Consider the following 23,969-nt stretch of genomic DNA (forward strand, 5'->3'; position numbering starts at 1 on the left):
TCCATGAGAACACTTACAATGCATGAAAGTACATGGGAGGTTATAATGGAAGTTGGAGCTCATTACACAGGTTAATATATATGATGCATGTCGGTGTTAAGGAATTAGAATAGCACGTAATTAAGATCTTTCCAAAATGTGCACATACAAAGAAACAGCTTTAAACTGTCACCACAACCCTAGCTTTGTCAGCACCAGACTCTTTAAATTCTAACTTTAAAGCTGCACTGACAGTTGTTATTTTCTGTACACTGCCTTGCGGTATAGACAAATGGCTTCTAGGGTCTAAACTGAGCAGTGCTCTGACTTTTGTAAATGAAATCTGCTTTGAGTCTTAAATGTCCTGAGGCAAGAGACTATTCAGTAAACCCCCTATGCTGCCCAGCCAAACCATCCAGTTTAAAATCCCTTTAAAATGTAACTTCATATCTTGAGAGCCACATATGAAGTTGAAGCAAAGAATTTTGGAATTGATGAGGAAAATATGCAGGTAAATAGTAAGCATGGATACATCATGCATTGCTGGTGTCTATAATATTCTGTTGCTGCTAGAGAAACCCTGTTACCACTCAGGAGGTTAAGTTGGGTCTGATCCTCTCAGTTTTGTCAACACTGTAAAGTTTCAGAAGCTGCTGTTTTCTGTGTCTTGTTCTCCAGTGACATGTGCTTTTGGTTTTTTTTGGTGGTGTGTTTGAATGATAGAATGGAACAGGAGATGCCAACGATTTTTGGCGGATTGAGGTGGTGGGCAGGAAGTCTGGGAAACGTATTAAAGTCCTACGGAGTCAGATCCGACTGACTCATCTGGCCACAGGATGCATACTTGGGTCCTCTGGGAAGACGCTGCCAAAATGGTAAATAATCTCAGCCTAGCTTGTGATTCTTCCTGCCAAAAGTCTCATGCTAGCAGATGATGTTCCTTTTCTTACACACTTGACACCAGATCTCCGTGTTCAGTGGCACTTTTTAATCTGGACTGGAGAATACACACGTTTATATTTTTTCTCTGTTCTTGAAAGGGGCATCTGAAAAGTAGAAAATTAGCGTGAAATCTTGGATGAGGGTTATGAAATCTACTACAGTGAAGGGGCTAGCAAATGGCATTTCATGAGAATAAAGTCCTTTACCAGGAGGTCCATCCCAGACATCAGCATGGGGGTGTGCTTCAGCCCTGTTCAAGGGGGGCTAGCATTAGGCTTGAGTGATGAGTTCATGTTCTATAAACCAGTCAATCCTTGGCCTTTGCAAAAAATAAATTGTCAGCATGAGGGACCATTGTACTGAGAATGATTGCAGCATAGACCCTTGGAAACTGCGACTCTTACATCACTAGCTCATTTAAGTGTAGGAGCCACCAGTAACCTAAAGGTTGTCCCATTTCACAATCCTCTGAACTATCCAATCCCTTGCTGTTATAGTTATATCAGTTCCTATTCATTTTTTAATGGGAAGACCTGGACCACAATAGTGTCCCACACCCTTCTCTCCTATGTGTGAGCACAGATCTGGAGTATGAGAGCAGATGCAACAAGTGGCTCTGGAAGAGGAAAAGTTTTTATTTTTTCCAGGTCTCTGGAAAAGCCCATGCACGCTGATAGTGCTCTCATTGATGGTCAATGATTGAGTAGCCTGAGGTCACCCTGCCTATAGGGAGGTTGTTCTGTATTTTCCAACTTAAGGGTCTCATATTTTTCTGAGCATCTAGTACTGGTTGTTTTGAAGACAGTATAATTGACTAAATGAACAGTTGGTCTGATCCACTATGGCAATTCCTTTGTTTCTATAATGCAGTTGCTCTAACTATGAATTGACTTTTAAAATAATGGTTACTGCTTCTCCTGGGGAGAATCTAAAAGTTGACTTGAAGTTGATGGGAGCTACAGATATTCAACTCCTCTGAAAATTAAGCCACATATTTATTTACCTAAATATGGATTTTGGTACCTAATTTGAGGAACCCCAATATGGAAGTGTTGCTCTTCATATATGCAGCAGTCTTGTGACCTTAGAGACTCCTGAAATCCAGTCCATTTTCTGTTTATATTGTGATAAGGGAGGACTTCTGGGTACACAGAAATGAATGTTAGGTTGGATGCTGCAGTTGGTGCTAATTGATAGCTGACCTTGGGCAAGGAATGTCAATTTGAATGAAAAATTGAACTGTAAATAATGGTTCTCCTTCCTGCTGTTACTCAGGGGCTGGGAACAGGTGGAAGTCACCTGCACTCCATATGTGAAGGAGACTCCCAATGCCCTTTGGAATGTTGAAGATCACATCAATCCCAAGTGTAAGTGATGAAATCTCTTGGACACTATGCAGGTTGGCTTGTTTGTTTTCAAGAAGAGAGAGTGAGGTTATCAAGAGGTCAGAGCAAGGCACTCGACGTATGGGATCCCTGGGTTCTGTTCCCAGCTCTGGTACTGACCTGTTGCATCATCTTGGGCCAGTCACTCTGCCTCCATTTCTGTATTGTAAAATGAGGGGATGGTAGGATTGTGAGATATGGTGTTTATAAACCACTTTGAGATCCTTAGAACCTGCAGAAGGGTGAAGTATTATGGAAGAGCTGGTCGCAACTTGATAGTTAAAGTTGTAACTGATGTTTCACTATGAGACTTATTTTAAGCCCCCCATACCAGCTTTTTAATTGAAGGAGCTATTCTGAATGCAAGTGTATAATAGAAGTTTTTAGATTATTTTTAGAAAGTGTAGGATCTTCACTGCCCTATTCCACACTTGCCTCATTCTCTTTTCCAGGAACATTCCAATAATGAGGTTGCTAGAATTGTAAGAATAGAGTCGAGAATGCCAGTTGTGACACACAGCCCCTCCAGCACAATCCAAAAGTTAGACCTGTGTCACAGCCTTATTCACTGTCTGCTTGGTTTACGTGTTACTCAATACCCTGATTTTTATCACACAACTTGCTTGATTCTGACCTCATTAAAACCCACTAACATTTTGCAGCCTTTCAGAAGTACTATATTCAACCCAAGAGAGAGAAATTCTGAGCTGTTCATTTGGTCTGGAGTCTTCTCCCACTGTCATGCATTTTGCATTCTCCCACTCATGGCTGATCTGTGGATAAAGAATAGTCTATGAACAGTGAGGCTCTTATTTCTGCTTAAACACAGAGACTTTTTGTTTATTTCAGGGAGTTTTGTCTGTTTCTCATGCTTCTGAAAGTACAGTGGGAAATCAAAAAGTAGATCAGTTGTGAAATTCACTTGGGGATACTTTCTTGACTGCAAGAAGTTGTGTTTAGAATATGAATGACATGCATTGAGAACCAAGGAGGTACCAGAAGTCGGTTACTCACAGATTTGATACAGAAGGAGAGGGTTTATTGTGTATGTATGTATTAAAGGAAGGTAGCATGTATAGGCTTCTAATTCACCTGTTTTCTTCTCCATAGTGCCCAATATCAGTCTGGATGTTCTGAAACCTTCGTTCCCAGAGATTCTCCTGGAGTCCCACATGGTTATGATCCGGGTAGGGTCACTTTGTTTTAGATTGTCGTGTGTGTGTGTGTGTGTGTGTGTGTGTGTGTGTTTTTTAACTCTTGAGCTAAAAAGAAACATTCTGTACTGTGATGTCCAGGGAATAGCAGCAGTCAATATAGGACAGAATATATATTGGCATGGGTTACAAGGATTTATACTTAGAGAGGAAGGATGGCCTTATGGTTGAAGTTCTAAAATGGTACTTGGAAGATCTAGGTTCAGTTTCTGGCTGTTCCATGGACTTTGTATGACCTAGAGCAAGTCACTTAATCTCTCTGTGCCTTATGTTCTTTTCTGTGAGACAGGGATATTATACTTCCCTACCTCATGGGACGGTTGTAAAGATAAGCTCATTAATGCTCATGAGGCACTCAGTGCAGTGATGGGGGGCCATAAAAGTATGTGTATAAACACTTGAGGATACATGAACATCTGATGGAAAAATTTAAAAAGACAAAAACCCATTGTTTCAAAAACTCTTCCATGTTCTGTTTTCTGCTTTCCTCTTCCCTCATTCTTTGTCACTGAGGATGTTTGCAAAAAAACAGATTTGTTTTTCTTCAGAGTTTGACTGCTCTTGTAGTCTTCTCACCTGAGACTGTTTTGTATCACCATGTCTCTTCTCCTTTCTGTGCCTTAGTTTCTCCATCTGTAAAATGGGGATAATATTGACCTTATGAAAGACTCTGAGGCTAATGTGTTGTTTGTAAAGCTCTTTTGAAATGAAAAGGGCTCTAGAAATGCTCAGTAACGTTATTAATACTAATCATTTCCATGGCAACCAGTTATAATATGCTTTATGTAAGGAAGTATCAACATAACTGTTTCCATAGAAGTAATTTTCTTGTCTTGAAATGAGGACTCTTATTTCAGACTAAAGGAAAACCTGTAGGAGTAGCTGAGCTGTTAAATAGCTAAGATCCTGCTTCTTCCACACATGTTCTCAGCAATAAAGAACCGGAGCAGAAAAATGTAGAGAATACTTGGTCTTGGTAGTAACCTGAGAAACATTCACATTTGTGTAGTAATTTTAAGATATGGGTGCCTAGGATGCAGCTACTAGAGGGTGACATGATCATGCTCTTTGATGGACACTCCATCTAGCGAAAGGCATTGATGATGACCAACATTCAGTGGGTGTGTATATTTTCACGCACAAATCTATGTACACAAAGTATCGAGTGGCATAGGGAGAAATGCCTATAGTTAAGCGACACTTTCTTTTATAAGACTTTTTTCAGTTGGCAAACTTTAACTGAAATTTTCCATGCTGTCTGCCTTAGATGGAATTTTACTGAAAAATTTCAGCAAAAATAATTCAGGCATTTCTCAGAGGTTTGAGGGAAAAAAATACTTTTGTTTTTCCTATATTGCCCCCCCAAAAAAACACCTTTAAAACCATTTAATCGAGAAGCAAATATTGTCTCCAACAAATATCGTCTCTCAGCAGCGACTTGAAATTTACTAGGGGGTTTGTTGTCCTGGTGTCCAGGATATGTCTGTTACTGTCCCTATGAAAATCACATCATGGGGAGGTGGCCTGAGCAGGACTTGCCCTGCAGTTGCTCCTCCTGGTTGCTAGGGGCTGCTGTGGCACTGGATGACAGTACTGAGAGCAGGTAGACTTTCTCATGTGCTCTGTGTTCTCCCTGCTGGCGCCCAGCTGACCCAGGCAACAGGGAGGAGAAAGTAACCTGACTGATCTGCAGATGGGTGAGGATCCAGGCCTGTGGGGAGGGAGACTGAGACAGGGGTTCAAGGAGTAGCAGGAGGACCGGGATGAACAGCAATGGGGTGGTAGGAACTGGAATGAGCAGCTGTGAGCTGTGTGGTGAGGTTATGAGACATGGAGCTGAGGGGGAGGCAGAGCAGAGGGAATGGAATGGGTCAAAGCAGGCAGTGGGAAGACTGAGATGAGGACAAACTGGAGGGTCCAGAGGCAGAAAGTGTTAGCCGTGGCAGGAGCAGATCAGAATGGTTCTTAACCACTAGATTCCACTCCCCTCAGATCCTGCAATGAAAGCCAGGATTCCTGAGTCTCAGTATTCCTCTGCCGCCAGCAATAGCTGTAAACCCACTGGCAAAATGTGTGACTCCACTCCCTCTAGTGACCAGCATCAGGGTCAGGAGTCCTGTGAAAAAAAATATGGGATCATGTAATTAAAGACATTATTGTAATGCATATGCACAAGAGAGCTGAATTTAAGGTTACATAGGCAACCTTAATTCTGGTATTTCCTAACTTTTGAGTGCTTGACCGTGTACTATTCTCTTTCTGTAGATTTCTATGTGTACTTTTTTATAGAAACTATGAAAAGAGAATTGTTCGAAAACAGCCTCTCATACTCTATGTCCAGATTTAAATTTCCAAGGTTCTGTACGCTTGGCTGTGTGCATGCAGATTAGAGCATTAAATAGCCATTTTGCTGGTACAAATAATCAGGCATGGAAAGTTGCTTGGATACTTTTAGAGGATGCAGACTCTGAATCTAATCCTTTATTTACCATCAGGTGTCAGCTGCTTCACAGGTCACTGCTTCATGTTAATCTTGGGCCAGGTTTAGTGCTGGCAGTTACTGTGAAGCTCCTTGCCCAACTTCTTTTCTCTGTAGATGATATACAGCCTAATGCTTGGTTTATATCTGGAGTTTAGTGAGAAGGTCTTGGATTCAAACCAGTATACTTTACCTGTGCTCTGAAGATGGTGGGCTTGCTTCCTGTTGTTTAACAGCCTTAGAGCAGAGGAGTTGATTTTTCAGTGTGTTTACAATTGGTACAATTAGAGGGAGAGGCTTCCAGATACACACAATGTGTATGGAATGAGGACCTAAACTTGGTTTCTGATTGTGATTTGCGGGTGAGCCTGGCATCTCTCTCTCTCCCTCTCTTACTGGTGCATGAAGCAGTCCCCAGGAAATTTTTTGCTATCACTGCATGCTGCTGTAATGAGAGAACAGGGTATGGCCTTACAATAAAGTGAGATAGTTGTGGGGATTTCCAGGAGCTAATCTACTGCAAAGTAATCAGGCAGTAGGAACACTAGGAAAGCCTGATGTTTAAATCTAGGTGCTCCTGAAAGGGCTTAACCTTCCTAGGGCATTTGCTTATGTGCACCTTTGAACATACCAGAAACAGGGTTATTCTTCCTATGCCCCTGAAGCCCTTCCTAGACAGAGAGCTGCCATGCAGGACTTGCAGCGCAACTGCCTATTGACTGTAATTTTCTTCTCAACCACCTATAGGGAAATAGTGGCCTCAAACCAAAGGAAAATGAAGTCACATCCAAGCCTTGGCACTGGCCCATCAACTACCAGGTATGCTGACAAATCCACCTTCCTGTCTGATTGCAAGTGCTTTTGATAGGGTTATGGCACCCAAACTGTAGAGCTGTGGGACTGCGTCTCTTTATTAAAATGCATTACTATGTTTCAGCTGCTGCTGAAATAACCTTTTTGTTGGCATGAGAAGGAACTTATCTCACCTTTCTCACTGCTGACTTTCTGTGGAAGCCTTAGTGAGTTTGAAGGTTGATGTGGGCTCACTAGGCACAAACCATTTTAATTTCCTCTAATACCCTTTCCCTGTTCCTCCTCCAGGGTCTGCGTTTCTCTGGAGTCAACGAAACAGATTATCGAGTTTATTTGCTGGGGAACCCGGTAAGTGGGGGATTTGCAAAACAATGATGTCTGCCTTTAGCACATATTTAGTTTTCTCCTGGCTTTCCTAGAGACAGTGGCTCCCTGCCTTTCTCTTCTCTAGTTGCTTTCTTCCCCTTCTCATCTGTGGTTTCACTTAGCTTTCCATCATTTCTTATGCACTCTCTGCTACTTCCATCTCCTCCTTTGGTCTTTCCCACACAGGTAGTCTGGTGGCTGAATCTGGTCACTATTGGATTGTACCTCCTAATGGCAACTTGCACTATTGTGGCCATCAAGAGGGGAGCTCAGCTGACAGTTGAATTCAAAGGTAAGTCCTGCTTTCCTACCCTACTGCATTTGTAGGCTTCACTGTTGTGACAGTTTGTCATCCTGGTTTCCTGCTGCAGGAAAGCTGATTCTCTCTCTCTGCTATGGAACATCAGACCACTCAGAAATTGAACAAAATGTGTTCAAGAGGAACATGGCACCAATGAGTACAAGTATTTAAAATGTATAATGCTATAGAAATGCTAAATCTTATACCTGGAAGGATGTAAATGCCAAGAAAGGGGAGAGGAGTTAACAGTTTTTTTAGGCTGTAAAGGACCCTTATGAAAATTTTTTTCTGACCTGCATGGCATGGTACAGATTTTACTCGGCTATCTCACCTAGCCCAACAAATTTCAATTGAATTAAAGCATATTTTTAGAAAGACATCAGCCTTGATTTAAAGTCTGTTTTTAAGAATTGTTCATGTAAGTCCAAGGGGTTGTAACTAAGAGGAGTGGGATGAAATTAAAAACCAGGTAAATTTAGGCAGAATATCCAGAAAATCATCCTGACACTGAGATATATAAAACTATGGAATAGACTTTCCAGGAAAAATGCAGGAAGCCCCATTCCTCGAGTCATATAAAACTGGACTGGACAATGCTCTATTAAAAATCCTGTAGGGAGCAATCCTACATTTGCTCGAAGAGGGGTGGTCTATTGGATCTCTCTCTGGTTCATGATTGTGTGATATGTGCTGTATTAATATTACACATCTGTATTGAAAGAAGAAATGCTAGCTAGTGCCCATTAGGGAGCTGACAGAGAGAGGGTACTAGAAGGAGGATATTAACAGCCCTTTCTCCTTCCTTAGCCTCTTCCATCTGCAGGTTACAAAGCACTTCACAAACCCTGAGGAATCCAGTCTCACAATATCCCTCTGACATAGATCAGCGTTTCCCCTATTTTACAAATAATTGGGTAGGAAATAAGGTACAGAAAGGTGACGTGATTTTTAGCTAAGGCCACTGAGGTTAGGTTTACACTGTGGTAAAGGACCCGTAGCATTGCCATGGCTGGCATAGATCAGCTGAGGGGTTCTAAAATTGCAATGTAAACCACCTGGAGCCCAGGCTCTGACATTGTGAGTGAGGAGAGTCTTAGAGCCCAAGATCCAGCCTGAGCCCAAATGTCTACACTGCAGTTTTTAGCCTTGCAGCCCACGTTCAGAAAGCCCAAGTCAGCTGGCCTGGGCTCAGAGACTCGGTACTTCACTTTTTTTATCGCGGTGTAGACATACCTATAGTGAGTTACTGACTGAGCTGGAAATAGGATCCAGGTCTCCTGCCCCTGTTCCCCTGGTTCTAAATACTAGACCACATTCCTTTCCAAGGAATGGGCTGACAGTGAGGATCAGGGATGGCTATCCAGAGAGGATCCTAGAAATCAGAGATTGAAAAGACCTGTTAAGCCTCATCTAGTCCATTGTCCTGTGCCATGGCAGGATTAGTCTTTACAGGACCCCATGTTAGCAAGACCAGCCTGGTCTGTGACCAGGTCTTCTGCAGGTCCATCTTGTATGACTTTTCCAGTATCTATTCATTGAGGAAGATGCTACTGGTAGATATTTCTGTGCGATTCATTTTCTGCATGAATAATGCAGGTGGGATATTGTGGGTAACCTTGTGTTACCTGCACAATCTGGGGCACCCTGCCTATACCCTACTGAAAGCTCAAGGCATCACCCAGTCAATTTAGGCACTCCCACCCTTTCCCTTCCAAGGGTTCGGGGCATAAGGCACTTACTCTTACCCATGCGGCTCAGGGAGAAACCTGGTCAGTTTAAGTACCCGCCTTTACTCCTGAGGCCAAGAGGTCTACGGGTCTGAGGATCTTTTCCCAGCGAAAGAGCCTTACCCAGCTGTGCTCTAAACATCTATTTGTTAGCAAGACCCAGAGAATACATATACTAAGTAAATCTATTGTATTCACCACTCCCAATATATAGACAAATTTCACTTGATGACCAATCAGGATCCACTCGTCTGGGGGTTGCTAGCGATGCCTCTGCATGTCACAGTCATGCAGAGGATTCGATGTCTTGCAGCTTCTTGTTGTACTACAGTACAGAGTTGATTCCCAAAGAGTGTTGATTTTCATTTATGTTATATAGGTAAAACTAGCTATCTCCTTCAAATTTAATAAGCCTAGCACATTATCCCACACTCCCACATAACAAAAAATTGTAACCAATTACACACTGGCCCCTATGTGTCCTCCTTCCTGTCCAAGTTTTTTACATTTTATCTTTCGTGTCCAAGTTGTAACTTACTTGTGACCTTTTCTGTTTGTGCAGGTGGTCAGCATAAATTTGCGGGTCAGAACTTATCTTACACCATTTGTTGAGTCTCTCTCTGTACCTAAAACTTTCCAGCGCCAGGATGTCTGTGCTTTCAACTGTTGTGGTTATAATTCTTGTTAGGGACGTTCCGGAGGTGGGAGTGCTTTATCAGCAGCAGATCATTCTTTTTTTCTTTTTTCAGTTTCAGTGATAAGCTCCCTGAGTTTCACCCAAGGCTAGTTTAATATGGGGAAGAGTGTGGGGTTTGATTAGATCATAGAATATCAGGGTTGGAAGGGACCTCAGGAGGTCATCTAGTCCAACCCCCTGTTCAAAGCAGGACCAGCTCCCAACTAAATCAGACAGATTTTTGCCCCAAGTCCCTAAATGGCCCCCTCAAGGGTTGAACTCACACTGCTAAACCCAATGCTCAAACCACTGAGCTATCCTTCCCCCCAACACTTGGAACGTAGACCTGCTAAGCCTGTTCTTACCAATCTTACTGGTGTTCACACTCTGCCTCCTTGGTGTTGAGGTTTGAAAGGGTAGCTAGGGTTGTGAAGTTTTATCTACTAAAGTGTGGGTTTGTGTTTCAGAGCTCTCTGAAGTCTTGCTGCATAGTGGAGGGAAGATCATGCTGGGCTGGCTCCTCCATTACCTCCCTTTCTTCATGATGGGCAGAGTCCTCTACTTTCATCATTACTTTCCTGCCATGCTTTTCTCTAGCATGTTGACAGGTAAATACTGCAAAGCAGAAACTTTGAAGGCAGAGGGGAATAGGAGGCGAGCAGAGTTGGAAGGGGTATTTTTAAAGTGACATAACTAAGAAATCAATTTCTTTTTTCTTTCGGATCTCTGGTTCCGGGCTAGTGCTTAGAAATGTGTATTGGTTCAAAAGTATTTTTAGCCCTAGCTGCTTAAGACAATGAATCCTATACAATTGTGTCATTTTGGATTACCATCTTGATTTGACCTCAGAGAGGCTATGTCGCTAGTGGATAGGGCATTGGACTGGGATTTAGGAGACCTGGCTTCTTTTCCCTGCTTTGCCACTTTCTTGCTATGTGACATGGGTGAGTCATTTCACCTCCCCTTGACTCTGTTAGTTCCCTTTCTGTTCTGTTTCTTGTCTGTTTAGAGTTCTTCAGGATAGGGACTGTCTCTTACTATGTTTTTGTATAGTGCTTTGTAGTGGGGCCTTGATATCAGTTGGGATCTCTAGATACTACTGTAATACAAATGATATATTAAAATAATTCATTTAAATTCCAACATGATTTTTAGTAGTCACTGTCTTCAGACCACTAAGAAATAAAGTTTTAAGGCTTTGTAAACTGGAAGTCCCTGTTCTCAAATGGTATAAAGCATTAATCTCGGACCCTGGTAGTACATGAGCCTTCAGCTACTAAAATCATGTTGCACTTGAAATGGAGGAGACAGAAGAAGCAAGATAGTAATTGGAATTATGTAATTTTGTGGTCTGATACCTCTAGCTGTCAGGACTAATGTAAAGTATTTTATTCCAGTGGGAATGTTGGGAAAACCAAATCTTTACTGATCGAAAGCTTCACTTCTTGTGCTAAGGGTTGATAAGAGATCAGACTTTAAAAACAGAATTGGTCCTTTGTTCATATAGAGCTTTATCAGCATTTGTTTGTGACTGAATGTAGCAAATATAGCCTGTATCTCTCTCCTGGCTTCTGACATGGTGTCTCTAGTTATGAATTGTATTTTCTTCTCCTAGGAATTACATGGGACACGTTACTGAAGTTCTGTGCTGGGTGCCTGTCCTGCTCCATGGGGAAGAGGGTGTATACATATGGGATGCTGGCACTGATGCTGCTCATTGTGTACAGGTGAGAGAGCCAGAAGCTGAGCTGCTCCTGCATGTAAAACAACATCTGTTGTCTCAGTGGAAGTGTTGGCTCCTTGACACATGTTGTTTTTAAACTTTTCACTCTCCCAACTTCTTTCCCCTTTTTTTTTTGTCCTCTGCTAAATTTTCGGATAGCAACACAAACTCAGCCCTGAACCCTTCATATGAACCAGATTCAGCTTTGACAGCTTTTGTCCATCTCTTGGTAATGACTTTGCAGAAACCTTTTCATTATGAGGAGTCTCTTTGTTTAACCCCGGAGCTCAGTGGGTACAAATGCCATCAGCTGGATTGGCTTCCTTCTTCCCCACAGCTTACCAGATACAGACTCTGATCCCCACCCCACATGGTGCCAGACCATCGGTCTATGCTGTACTTCAAAAATGTATTGATTAAACATGTTTATAGGCTTCCCAATCCCACCCCACCCATGATAAGGCCACGTACCTGGCTGTATTAATGTTGTGAGTGGGAGGGAGAGGGTCCCAAATGGAATCTAGAGCAGCCCAAATGGAAAGCTCCCATAGGTCATCCACATGACTCAACTGTTTCTGTGGCCCTAGTTCTGAGCTCTGTGCAGTTAATCAGACCTTGATAGGTGTTTTGATCCTCTCCACAGCTTCTACCTCTTCCATCCTCTGTCCTATGGGATGGTGGGACCTATGGCTTCAGATCCCAACAGCCCAATGGCAGGGCTCAGGTGGCTGGAATCATGGGAGTTCTAGAGCCGGCAGGAGGCAGCCTGGAACAAGAGAATAAGAAACACAAGAACTATCAAGGGTCAAGCTGATTCTTGGGCACTTTGAGTCAAATGGCTGTGAAGCACTACTCTGGAGAACTCCGGGGAATCTGCTCCCCATAGCAGCCCTTTGTCTCCTCACTGGTTTGCACAGTCTGAGCCTTGGCAGAGGATGACCACAGGAAAGACCCTCTGAGTAAGACTCCAGCCATAGGTCTAGTAGATTCTATTTCTGAGGCCAGATACTGCTCAGAAAGAAGACCTGGGTCCTCCACGCAATGTGTCTTAGAATTTTTTACAGTCATAGTTTGGCCTTGCTTTGGCCTGTCCAGCAGCCACACTGGTGTGATTTGGAGGATATATGTGTTGGAGGGTGAGGTTGCACACATCTGTCTGTTTGTCTCTGTTCATGTGAAAATCACTTGATTGCAGGAAAGAATTGACTGTAGAAAGCACAATGTCCTGAGATATTAAGGATCTTTTCATGTTTAATAACTTTTATTGATGGTGTTTTATATATATTTTGGAGAATGTCTGGGAACCCCCTGTCCTAGCCATTTGCATTTCACTGATCCGATGCTGTGTTTCTAGTACCTGGCCGAACTGAAAGTCTCTGTGGCTTGAACCCTCCATAAGCCATCATGCCTTGCCTGTCTTCCAGGCCCTTTGCAAACAGAAGAAGTGGAGATTGTTTATCCTTGCATACCCCCTTGTGTTCAGGCCACCTGTAACCACTTATAATAATCATTGTGTAGCTACCTGGCAAACCTCATGACAGCTCAGAGCCAGACAGTTCCAGTTCATCAGTCTTGCAGTTTTGCCACAAGATGCTAAGATGCTCCAAAGATAATTACAGTGAGAGCAGCAGGTTTCTTTTATTGCTTGTCTTGGGTTCTTTGATGTAAGGGCCAGCCTCTTTGGGGATGGACAGATAGGGAGCCCTTGCTGACAGCTGTCATTCATCCTTTGATACCAGCAGTTCTACTGCCAGTAACTCTGTGTTGTGTGAGGATGCTAAGGCTCAGCGTCACTGGAATCTGCAAAGCCTGCTGCTAGTTCTGGGGTATTTAACCACTAATATTCCTCTGCTGAAAGCAGTTTTCTTCTAACTGGAAACTGCACTTCTTGTTACTATGATAAACTGCCAGGCAAATGAGAATGGGGAAGTGGAGGGAGAGAGAGAAACCAGAATAAAAACTCTTTGCTTGTCTGGTTAAGAGCTCTCTGATGCTGAACCTGTCCCTTCCCAGGCTGTGTTCCACTTTTGTTCCACTTCTCTCCCCTAAGGTCCTTTCTTTCCACTCAGTTCACTATTACTGCCCTGTAGCATCCAAAACAAACTGCCTTGAGTCCCAGCTGTGTGTGTCCTTTGAGGGAGCAAGGTTTGCGAGGCGATTTTGCATATGTGTCAAGATGATCAAACCCTTCATTTCAGATTCTCTGCTTTGCCTCTCAGCCCTGCTCCTGAATATGTATTGGGTGAGTATCAGTGACGGGTGAGTATGTCTGAGTTTTAAAGATGAGTTCCGCTATACTCCCTTGCCACTCTCCATGGATTCCAATGGGTTATCTGTAACACAAAAGGCTGTTGGCATGGAGATTGTGCTAACATCCCCAGACCAGGCTGGATAGCTGTGCTGTATGCTGGGCTGAGGCTCAGTTCAGACTTGCTGTCACTTTAATAGAGGAAATGTAGGAATGTTCAGTTAGGCAGTTGCTTGCTATTATAACATGCTGGCTCAGTATGTCATATCCGCCTCTAGAGGCTGGTCCACATACAAGATAGGAGCCTACTACTGCAACCAGCTCAAGTGGTATAGGCCTTTGTTTTTTATGCTAAAGGTTTTGAGTTAATCCCTTGCTGACAGTCCATGGTGGGGGGTCATTACTGTAATTAACTGCTGTTTGATGATCTCTTCCTATTTACTGTGATAGGAAGTGCTCCCCTCTGGCTTCGCCAAGGCTGCTCAGAGATATGTAGGAAAGAAGAATGAGGGAGAGGGTTGAAAACATCACCAAATCCTGCTTAGTTTGACATGTGGAAAAACAGCAACGGATTATAAACAGGTGGCAATATGACAGGCAGGCATTACATTGCCTCATTTTTAATAATGTTATTGGGTATCTTACGCTGCCAGTAAGAACATCAGCTTAATGCTGTGATGTCATGAGAGTAGATTTTTCCTGCAGAAGTCCCACTGCCAATGGGAGGAAGTGCCAGGGCCTCATGTAAAGGGTGAATTGAGATGCAGGATACCCTCAGGAACTGAGGACCCAGCAGTGATATAGACATGAATGGCAGCAAACCTGTCCCTTGCTATTGAGAACAAAGAAATCAGTAGGTACCTATGTAGGATGGTCCCAAAGGTGGTTCACACATCTTTGCCATCATAGGACCTTTTAGCTAAGTGAAAATGTTGATTTAGCAACCTCTGTTGTTGAGGAGATGGAGCAGTAAGAACTTCAGGGTGTCATAAACAGATAGCTAAGGGTTAATGTCTCTTTCACCTGAAACACCTGACCAGAGAACCAATCAGGAAACCGGATTTTTTCAACCTTGGGTGGAGGGAAGTGTGTCTCTGAGTCTTTTGTCTGTCTGCCTGTTTCCTCTGAGCTTTGGAGAAGTAGTTCTATTTTCTAGTCTTCTGTTTCTAAGTGTAAGGACAAAGAGATCAGATAGTAAGTTCTATGGTTTCTTTTCTTTGGTATTTGCATGAATATAAGTGCTGGAAATGCTTTGATTTGTATTCTTTTTGAATAAGGCTGTTTATTCAATATTCTTTTAAGCAATTGACCCTGTGTTGTATCATCTTAATACAGAGAGAACATTTGTATTTTTTCTTTCTTTTTTATATAAAGTTTTCTTTTAAGACCTGTTGGAGTTTTTCTTTACTTCAGGGAAATTAAGTCTGTACTCACCAGGGAATTGGTGGGAGGAAGAAATCAGGGGAAAGCTGTGTGTTGGATTGCTAGCCTGATTTTGCATTTCCTCTGGGTGAAGAGGAAAGTGCTTTTGTTCCAGGATTGGGAACGGAGAGGGGGACTCACTCTGCGTAGTTTCACAGAGCTTGTGTCTGTGTATCTCTCCAGGAGCACCTGGAGGGGGGGAAGGGAATCAGGATTATTTCCCTTTGTTGTGAGACTCAAGGGATTTGGGTCTTGTGGTCCCCAGGGAAGGTTTTTCAGGGGGACCAGAGTGCCCCAAAACACTCTAATTTTTTGGGTGGTGGCAGCAGTACCAGGTCCAAGCTGGTAACTAAGCTTGGAGGTTTTCATGCTAACCCCCAAATTTTGGACGCTAAGGTCCAGAATCTGGGAATAAGGTTATAACACAGGGGTAACATGAGAAAGCTGGGCTTCTCCTGGGTCATTGTTCCTGTCTCTTCTGTTGCACTAATAGGCCTGCTTTGGGTTTTGGGGGAGCTTGAGTTGGCTACCTGAAAACACCACCTAACTCAGTCCCCCTTCCAGCATTTTGTGCCTAGGTCAGCTTCAGTGTCGGTACAAACAAGAAGCTACTTGTCTTTGGTGCTGGGAGTTTGGATGCCTCACACTGGAAGTTTCTGACTGGCACAAGAGCTAACCCACTTCTTGGCCCCTATGCATCCCACTGTCCACACACCAAAAAAAAATCTAGTTGTCCCACAATAATGAACAGCCTATGATCACACTCTCTTGAATTAGTGTTAAAAGGACTGCACTCTGACATTAATAAACAGCTTTTTAAAATGGGTACAGCCTGGGAGTTCATCCTCTGAATTCTAAGAGCCAGGTCCTCAGCTGGTGCAAATTGATGTTGTTCCATTGTCTTCAGGAGTGCTACTTTGTCTTACCCCAGCTGAGGATCTGACCCTAAATATCTGTTTCTTGAAAAATTCACCAGGCCATCACTGAGAACAAAACAACAGTGTCTGTGTTTGTGAGCACTACCAAATCTATTAATTTGTGCTGCCTCTACTGGCATTGCAGCAGCATTTAAGCTTGGACACACTTTCCAGAGCTGTGCAGATTTGAAGCAGTGTGCAGTGATACTGACCCTTGCTTTCTTGAGGAGAGACCTGTCGCTCCGCACTGCCTCTATGTGATCAGAGGTCTCCACAAGATCATCTGTAGACTTTCTGCTTGGGTTCTAGGGCTTGATAAACACTAGTTCAGTTCAGTCTGGCATTCCTGACTGTGGAATTGAGTGCTGGTTCATCTTGAGGACAACTCATTTGTCCCCTTCCCCAGTCATGTGGAAACAGCTAGTGGTGCTTTCACAGGCCAGAAGATGCTGCTGTCTGGAGCAGCTGATCCCTATGAGGTTTCCTAGGCAGTCATCTATTATTGTTGGGGATGTCATCAAACTCAGTCTGTGGAGCCAAAATGTAAACATCTGTGGGCTTCAGAATTCCCATTCCTGCCCTTTCCTCAGATTTATACTGTAAAACTGTGTTTTCACTTCTCCAGTCTTTGGAGGATACAAAGAAGGACTTGAGTTCAGCATATCCAGCTTATTTTAGGCATTCCGTTCACCTGAACGGAGGTTCTATTGGCAATCACTGTAGGGGCATGCATGCTCATTCCAGCAGCAATGACTGAATTCATTCCAGAGAGCTAGGAGCTCGTGTCTCTGGGACAGAGCTGTGGTCCTGAAAGTGCCTTTGTTGGGGCAGCCATGGAAGACTCACAAATAAACACGTCTGCAGCTCATCATCACTGTGTGATACACCTATCCATGTACCTGCTAGCAGGAAAGCCAGCATCAGTCTGATCTGCAGAGAATTTCTTTTGAAGTCTTAATTGAATGGGTCTGTTTTACTGACATTCAGAACAAATTAATATGATCCAGCTTTTTATATCCCCTTCTGCCCTCCCCCTGTCCCAAGGTCCTGTACTCCTTTCTAGGCTGGTCCACTAATCACTGAGCCCTTTGGATGTGCCTCCAGTTTCCAGAAGAGCCTGGACCAGAGTTGATCTGAGCTGCCATGTCCTGACGGAACAGAATACCTGTCAAATGCACTCATGGCAAAGGCCTTGTAGTAGAAAGCTATAATAACTGACTTCTTTAACAGCATCAGCAGAGAGAGTTCAAAGGGTGGGACTCCTGCCAACTGTCTCTTGTTTGTGCCTCTGGGAGTCTCATCCAGCGCCTTTCAGTGGAGATGAAAGGTGTGCCTGTGTTTTCTTCCAAAATGTTTCTATTCATAGCTCTCAAATGTTGCCAGACCTGGTAGCTTCCCTTCCAGGGGTCATGCCCATGTGACTTGGTCTCTGGATGCAATAACCAGCACTGTACATGAGCTATGTGCTATGCACCGCTAGAATACCCCTTCTTTTCTCCGCTTATGTCCCTGCTGGACCCTGAGCATCCTTCCGTGGTGGCCCTGTATCATCAGCTGGGGCATCTGGATGAGACTTCCCCCTTCAGAGCAAATGAACCCTCCTTACTGGTCAGGTGTATGTCATGGTGGGGAGGGAGCTGAGAAGTGTTAGAGCATCATAAGGCCCTTTCTCCTTGATGAGGGAAAGATAGGAGATAATGATGCTATCTCCAGAGCATGCCCAGCCCCTTTAAACAACCTTGAAAAGCAAGAAACCAAGACCAAACTGGATCTGTCTCCATGGCAGTAAGCCAAGCCGTATGGCTGTCCCTGTGTTACTTTATTTCTGAAATACACATCATACTCTGTGTTTTGGGGGTCAAGGACTACTGACTGTTGCACATACTATTTTGGAGGGAGCTACGGGGGGATATTAGTGCTGAAGCCCACTATTGCTATTTTATTTATGTAGACTCCTAAAAGTTATGCAGGCAGGTTTATCCTGTCATATTAAGGGAGTGATCTAGGCTCTGTCCTGGAAAATTTACCCAAAACTGAACAGAAGTTTGGAGATAAAGTGGTGATGGGCTTCTTTTGTAACCCTATCCTTCTGCATTATGAACTTTACTAATGCTGCTAATATTAATGTATTTTGGTTGTTTTTGTGTATGTCTCTATACATGTATTATTTGACTGCTGACTCCTAATTCTCTTCAATTGCAGAGCAGCATGGTATACTAAACGCAGTGTATTAAATGGCTGCGAGAGAGCTTCCTTGAACTAAAAATCATTTTGTAAAGGAATTCACAGAAAATCAGTGGTAGAATTTGGACTTTAGTTTTGTAATAAATAACTCTCTTCTTTCAGATGTCTTGTTCTTTTAACTTCTGTATTTTATTCCCCTCCCCCCCACCCCCCAACACAGATGTAAAGCTGTGGCATGGAGTTTAAATGAGTCTGTCACAAAATAGAAGCTAGACCAGTTTCAGTAGTGCCCCAGTGTTCTGCAATGCAACGTATGGCCACTCTCAGTTTTAATACAGGAGGACTACAAGGCCCAGCAGGCGTTTGTTCACCTCAGTCTAAGTAGTGAATATGTGTAAGTACGGTGCCCATGGAAATGAACAAGAGCCATTTGGATGAAAATGAAGCATTGCTTGCTAATGCTTGCTAACAGACCATACATTCATATAATAGATGAGACAAGTTGTAATATGTATAATGTGCTTTGTTATGCCAATTTGGTGTAGCCTTCAGATTCCTAATTGGTTACCTATGAGTCTCGGCTGGGCAAAGCTCAGGCATATGATCTGTTCTGGCAGGGAGTCAGATATGCCCAATGATTAAACCTTGTTCCTAGTGGGTATTGGTCCACATTACAAAAACCAATACAAAATTCATTATAAATGCAGGCCATGCAATGGGACAGGCCAATGTCAGGATTTTGACATGGGCAGTCAGAGCAAAGGGTCAGAATAGGGTAAATCATGAGGCAGAGCGACGCGAAGGAGTTCGTAGTCAAGGTTCAGGTCAGGATCGATACCGATGATTGGAGTCCAAGTCAAGCTTCAGGGTTTGGGTGAGGAGGTAAGTAAGAATCAAATTGAGGCGAGGTCAAAGCCAGGAGTTCAAAAGCAAAGAGCAGAAATGGTCATAGCAGTTCCTGGAGATCCATGCTGTTGCATAGATGCTTCCTGGAAAGTTGCTTGGGTTTAAATAATCAAGAGCCATGAGGCTGCTGCCCTGTCAGGCCCTTTGAGGCAGGACTTTCCATGATGTGTCCACAGCGGGTCATGGATTGTGGAGTGCAGGCTGGTTATATGCTGCTGGGTGGCAGCATGGAGGTGTCTGCTACCTGGCAGTTCTTTGGGTCTGAGTTTGAGACCTGGTGGATCTTACAACTCCTAGACTACTGTAACACAAGATGTTGTAGATCAGGACTGGAGCCTCCAAGACTGGAATAGCAGCATAATGCCTACCTCACATGTCATAGTAGTAAAAAGATTTAAAAGCTTATATCAGTAGTACATTACAGATGTCCGTGAATGTTGTGCTATAACTTCATAAAGTGCAAGTTACTGCACATTTAGAGAGGTATCCAAGCTGCATCTTCTTATTTGAAGAAAGCTCATAATAAAAAGGACAGCATGGAGTAACAAGATACTAGGATGATCAGAGGAATGGAAAACCTGTCATTTGAAAGGAGACTCAAAAAGCTTGACTTATTTAGCCTAACCAAAAGAAGGCTGAGGGGAAATATGCTTGCCCTCTATAAATATATCAGAGGAATAAATACTAGGGAGGGAGAGGAATTATTTAATCTGAGTACCAATGTGGACACAAGAACAAATGGATATAAACTGGCCATCAGGAAGTTTAGACTTGAAATTAGATGAAGGTTTCTAACCATTCGAGGAGTGAAGTTCTGGAACAGCCTTGCAAGGGGAGTAGTGGGGGCAAAAGACACATCTGGCTTCAAGACTAATTTTGATAAGTTTATGGAGGGGATGGTATGGTGGGATAGCCTAATTTTGGCAATTAATTGATCTTTGATTATTAGCAGGTAAATATGCCCAATGGTCTGTGTTGGGATGTTAGATGGGCTGGGATATGAGTTACTACAGAGAATTCTTTCCTGGGTGCTGGCTGGTGAGTCGCCCACATGCTCAGGATTTAACTGATCGCCATATTTGGGGTTGGGAAGGAATTTTCCTCCAGGGCAGATTGGCAGAGGCCCCGGAGGTTTTTTGTCTTCCTCTGCAGTGTGGGACACGGGTTACTTGCTGGAAGGTTCTCTGCACCTTATATCAGAGGAGTCGCCGTGTTAGTCTGGATCTGTAAAAGCAGCAGAGAATCCTGTGGCACCTTATAGACTAACAGACGTTTTGGAGCATGAGCTTTCGTGGGTGAATACCCACTTCGTCAGATGCATGCATCTGACGAAGTGGGTATTCACCCACGAAAGCTCATGCTCCAAAACGTCTGTTAGTCTATAAGGTGCCACAGGACTCTTTGCTGTCTCTGCACCTTGAAGTTTTTAACCATGATTTGAGGACTTCAATGGCTCAGACGCAGGTTTGATGCAGGAGTGGGTGGGTGAGATTCTGTGGCCTGAATTGTGCAGGAGGTCAGACTAGATGCTCATAATGGTCCCTTCTGACCTTAAAGTCTATGATTCTATGATAAATGGTATGGGAGAGACAGATGTATCAAAATGTTAGTGTTCTATGGCACCTAAAGGTAAATCTATTATGTGACTTCTAGAAGAGGGATGTTTCATCTTTTCTGTTAACCCAGTTCCTTAATTGAGTGGGTATTGGTTGATTCAGTGATTTTAGTGTATCAAATGTTGTATTAAAACCAAACTTGAGGCCCTACTTGAGGGTGTGCAATATACCACCACTAGGAATTGTGGGGTAAGCGGGGCAGGAACATGTGTAAAAGAAGGAGAGCTTGAAGGAGAGCTTATTTTACAAAAAGAGTAGTTATCAGGTAGAGTGGACTTCCAACTGACATGACAGAACAAAACAGTAGTGGTATAGCTGAAGGAAACACTGGATGTCTCTCTGGAATTTACTAGATCAGGGACTGTTAGTTGTATGAGTAGCCAACCGCCAGAAAGAGTTGGGGAACTTTTTGCCAGGTAACAGTTTTCTTTTTACCTTTCCCTCTTCTCTATCATATATAACTAACCTATATAAAGTAAGTGTGTGTGTGGTGTGTGTGTGTGTACGCGCACGCATGAGTGCATGCGCACACACCTGCAGATAGATCGATGTAGGTCGATCAACATGTAAAATGTTTAAAAGTAGAATACAAAAGGTCTTCCAGACATGAAGGGCCTGCTGTAGCTGTTCTGTGTTACCTGGCAGGTCTGAAGTGCAATGGCAGATCTGTGTGGAAGAAGTTTGCCTAGCCTAGCCCCTAGTTCAAATAGGTGTACAAGTCAAACAGCCTTTTCTAGCCCTCAGTCTATGTTGAATTCTTATTTTCATGAGCACCAAACTGTCAGACTATTAGGGTTTAAGCCAATGGCTAACTACTAGAGATTATACCTAGATGAAATATGGGGTGTGGATTACCCACATCTGCCTACTCCGGTGTTCTTACACCTTTCTCTGAGGGATCCGATATTGGCCTGATCTGATCATTATAGCAATACTGATGTCTGGCAAAGTTTGAGTGTAATGAAAAGGGAAATTCTTAGTGGTTTCATATAGAAATATCCAGCCTGATCTAATTTTTCTTTTGGACTGTGCATTCAAATGACTGAGCTTTAGGAATTGGGCGGGCCAGATAAAGAATATTTTACTCATAGACTCAAGGACTGGAAGGGACCTCGAGAGGTCATCGAGTCCAGTCCCCTGCCCTCATGGCAGGACCAAATACTTTCTAGACCATCCCTGATAGACATTTATCTAACCTACTCTTAAATATCTCCAGAGATGGAGATTCCACAACCTCCCTAGGCAATTTATTCCAGTGTTAACTACCCTGACAGTTAGGAACTTTTTCCTAATGTCCAGCCTAAATCTCCCTTGCTGCAGTTTAAGCCCATTGCTTCTTGTTCTATGATTAGAGGCTAAGGTGAACAAGTTTTCTCCCTCCTCCTGATGACACCCTTTTAGATACCTGAAAACTGCTATCCTGTCCCCTCTCAGTCTTCTCTTTTCCAAACTAAATAAACCCAATTCTTTCAGCCTTCCTTCATAGGACATGTTCTCAAGACCTTTAATCATTCTTCTTGCTCTTCTCTGGACCCTCTCCAATTTCTCCACATCTTTCTTGAAATGCAGTGCCCAGAACTGGACACAATACTCCAGTTGAGGCCTAACCAGCGCAGAGTAGAGCGGAAGAATGACTTCTTGTGTCTTGTTTACAACACACATTTTAATCATTCTTATTTCTAAACTGAATGTGAGGCTTATGTTCACTGTATTATTTTTATATATGATATAATATTGAAGACTAGGAAAGAGATTTATTAAGGGATTCCAAAGCTTAAGAGAGGAGCAAAGGCTTTAGTGATTGGAAGTGGCTGATGTGTTTCCTGGATACAAATGAGATAAATGGCTGACGTTGGGAAGATTTGGGGAATTAGAGTTGTGAGAATGAGAGAAAGAGGAGGCATCTCTACAGTACTTAGCACAATGGACTGCAGTAATACTAAGAATAATAACGTTTGAGGATTTCCTTCAGAGGATGGCTGATATTGGCTGTATGGGGAGGGGCAAGAGGGAGATTTACAGGCTTGTCCAACTATTTTTTGCCTCCCACATTTCACAAGTCAAACAGCTGCTATTTTGACAGTAGGTATACGAAATTTGAGTGGAGGACAGAGATGATGGCCGCAGTTTGGGGGGTGAGGAGGGAGATAGAAATGGTGGATTCATACATTTTTAAGGCAGAAGGCACCATTAGATCATCTAATTTTGATCTCCTGTATAGCACAGGCCATTATATTTCAGTCAGTTATCCCTGTATTGAACCCAGTAACTTGTGTTTGGCTAAAGCATATAATCAAGAGCGACATCTTGATTATAAGACCACAAGAGATGGAAAATCCACCACTTCCCTGGGTAGTTTGTTCCATGGTTAATCAACCTCACTATTGAAAATGTGTGCCTTATTTCCACTTTCAGTTTGGCTGGCTTCAGCTTCTAGCCCTTGGTTCCTGTTATGCTTTTCCCTGGTAGATTAAAGAGCTCTGTAGTATCTAGTATTTCCTCCCCGTGAAAGGTCATCAAGTCACCTCTCAGTCTTCTTTTTGATAAGCTAAACAGATGTTTCTCACTGTAAGGCATTTTGTCCAGCCCTCAAATCATTTTGTGTATGTGTGGCTCTTTTTTGCACCCTCTCCAATTTTTCAACATCCTTTTAAAAATATGGACACCAGAACTGTATGCAGTATTCCAGTATTGGTGGCACCAATGCCATTGTGAAGGTAAAGATACCATTTGACAGAGGTCAGCAGCTGGCTGGCTGATTAGCCCTGCCCACTGCACCTTGGAGAAGACCTGCATCTTAATTGGCTGATTCTCATAAGAGGAGGAGCAGGACATGGAGACAGCACTACCTGCCAGAAGATGGAGCTACTCTGGGAGGAACTATTCGCAGAAACAAAAATGGACAGAAAAGAGACCATTATCAAAGTCCTACTATCAAAAGGCTGTGAGGTAAACCAGGAATTTATGGGGGTTAGAGACAAACTTGGGGAAGTTTTGATCTTGTTTGTTGAGGAGAATGAAATTAATAAGAGAACCACAACAACTGCCCCTGATGGAAACTACCTTCCCTG

At 43.1% G+C, this 23,969-nt stretch overlaps 1 protein-coding gene across 1 annotated transcript in view; it reads left to right on the plus strand.

The window, feature by feature from the left end:
* Window positions 1–14,835, plus strand: part of POMT2 (protein O-mannosyltransferase 2) — a 42,555-nt gene extending 27,720 nt beyond the window's left edge. Inside the window, 9 exon segments of the mRNA XM_030559721.1 lie at window positions 703–854; window positions 2,197–2,288; window positions 3,417–3,493; window positions 6,747–6,818; window positions 7,101–7,160; window positions 7,365–7,470; window positions 10,350–10,490; window positions 11,498–11,609; window positions 12,249–14,835. Coding sequence (XP_030415581.1) covers window positions 703–854; window positions 2,197–2,288; window positions 3,417–3,493; window positions 6,747–6,818; window positions 7,101–7,160; window positions 7,365–7,470; window positions 10,350–10,490; window positions 11,498–11,609; window positions 12,249–12,354 — 918 coding nt within the window. The 3' untranslated portion in view covers window positions 12,355–14,835.
* The last annotated feature ends 9,134 nt before the right edge of the window (window positions 14,836–23,969 follow it).

Source organism: Gopherus evgoodei, chromosome 4, assembly GCF_007399415.2.
Source record: "Gopherus evgoodei ecotype Sinaloan lineage chromosome 4, rGopEvg1_v1.p, whole genome shotgun sequence".
NCBI lineage: Eukaryota > Metazoa > Chordata > Testudines > Testudinidae > Gopherus > Gopherus evgoodei.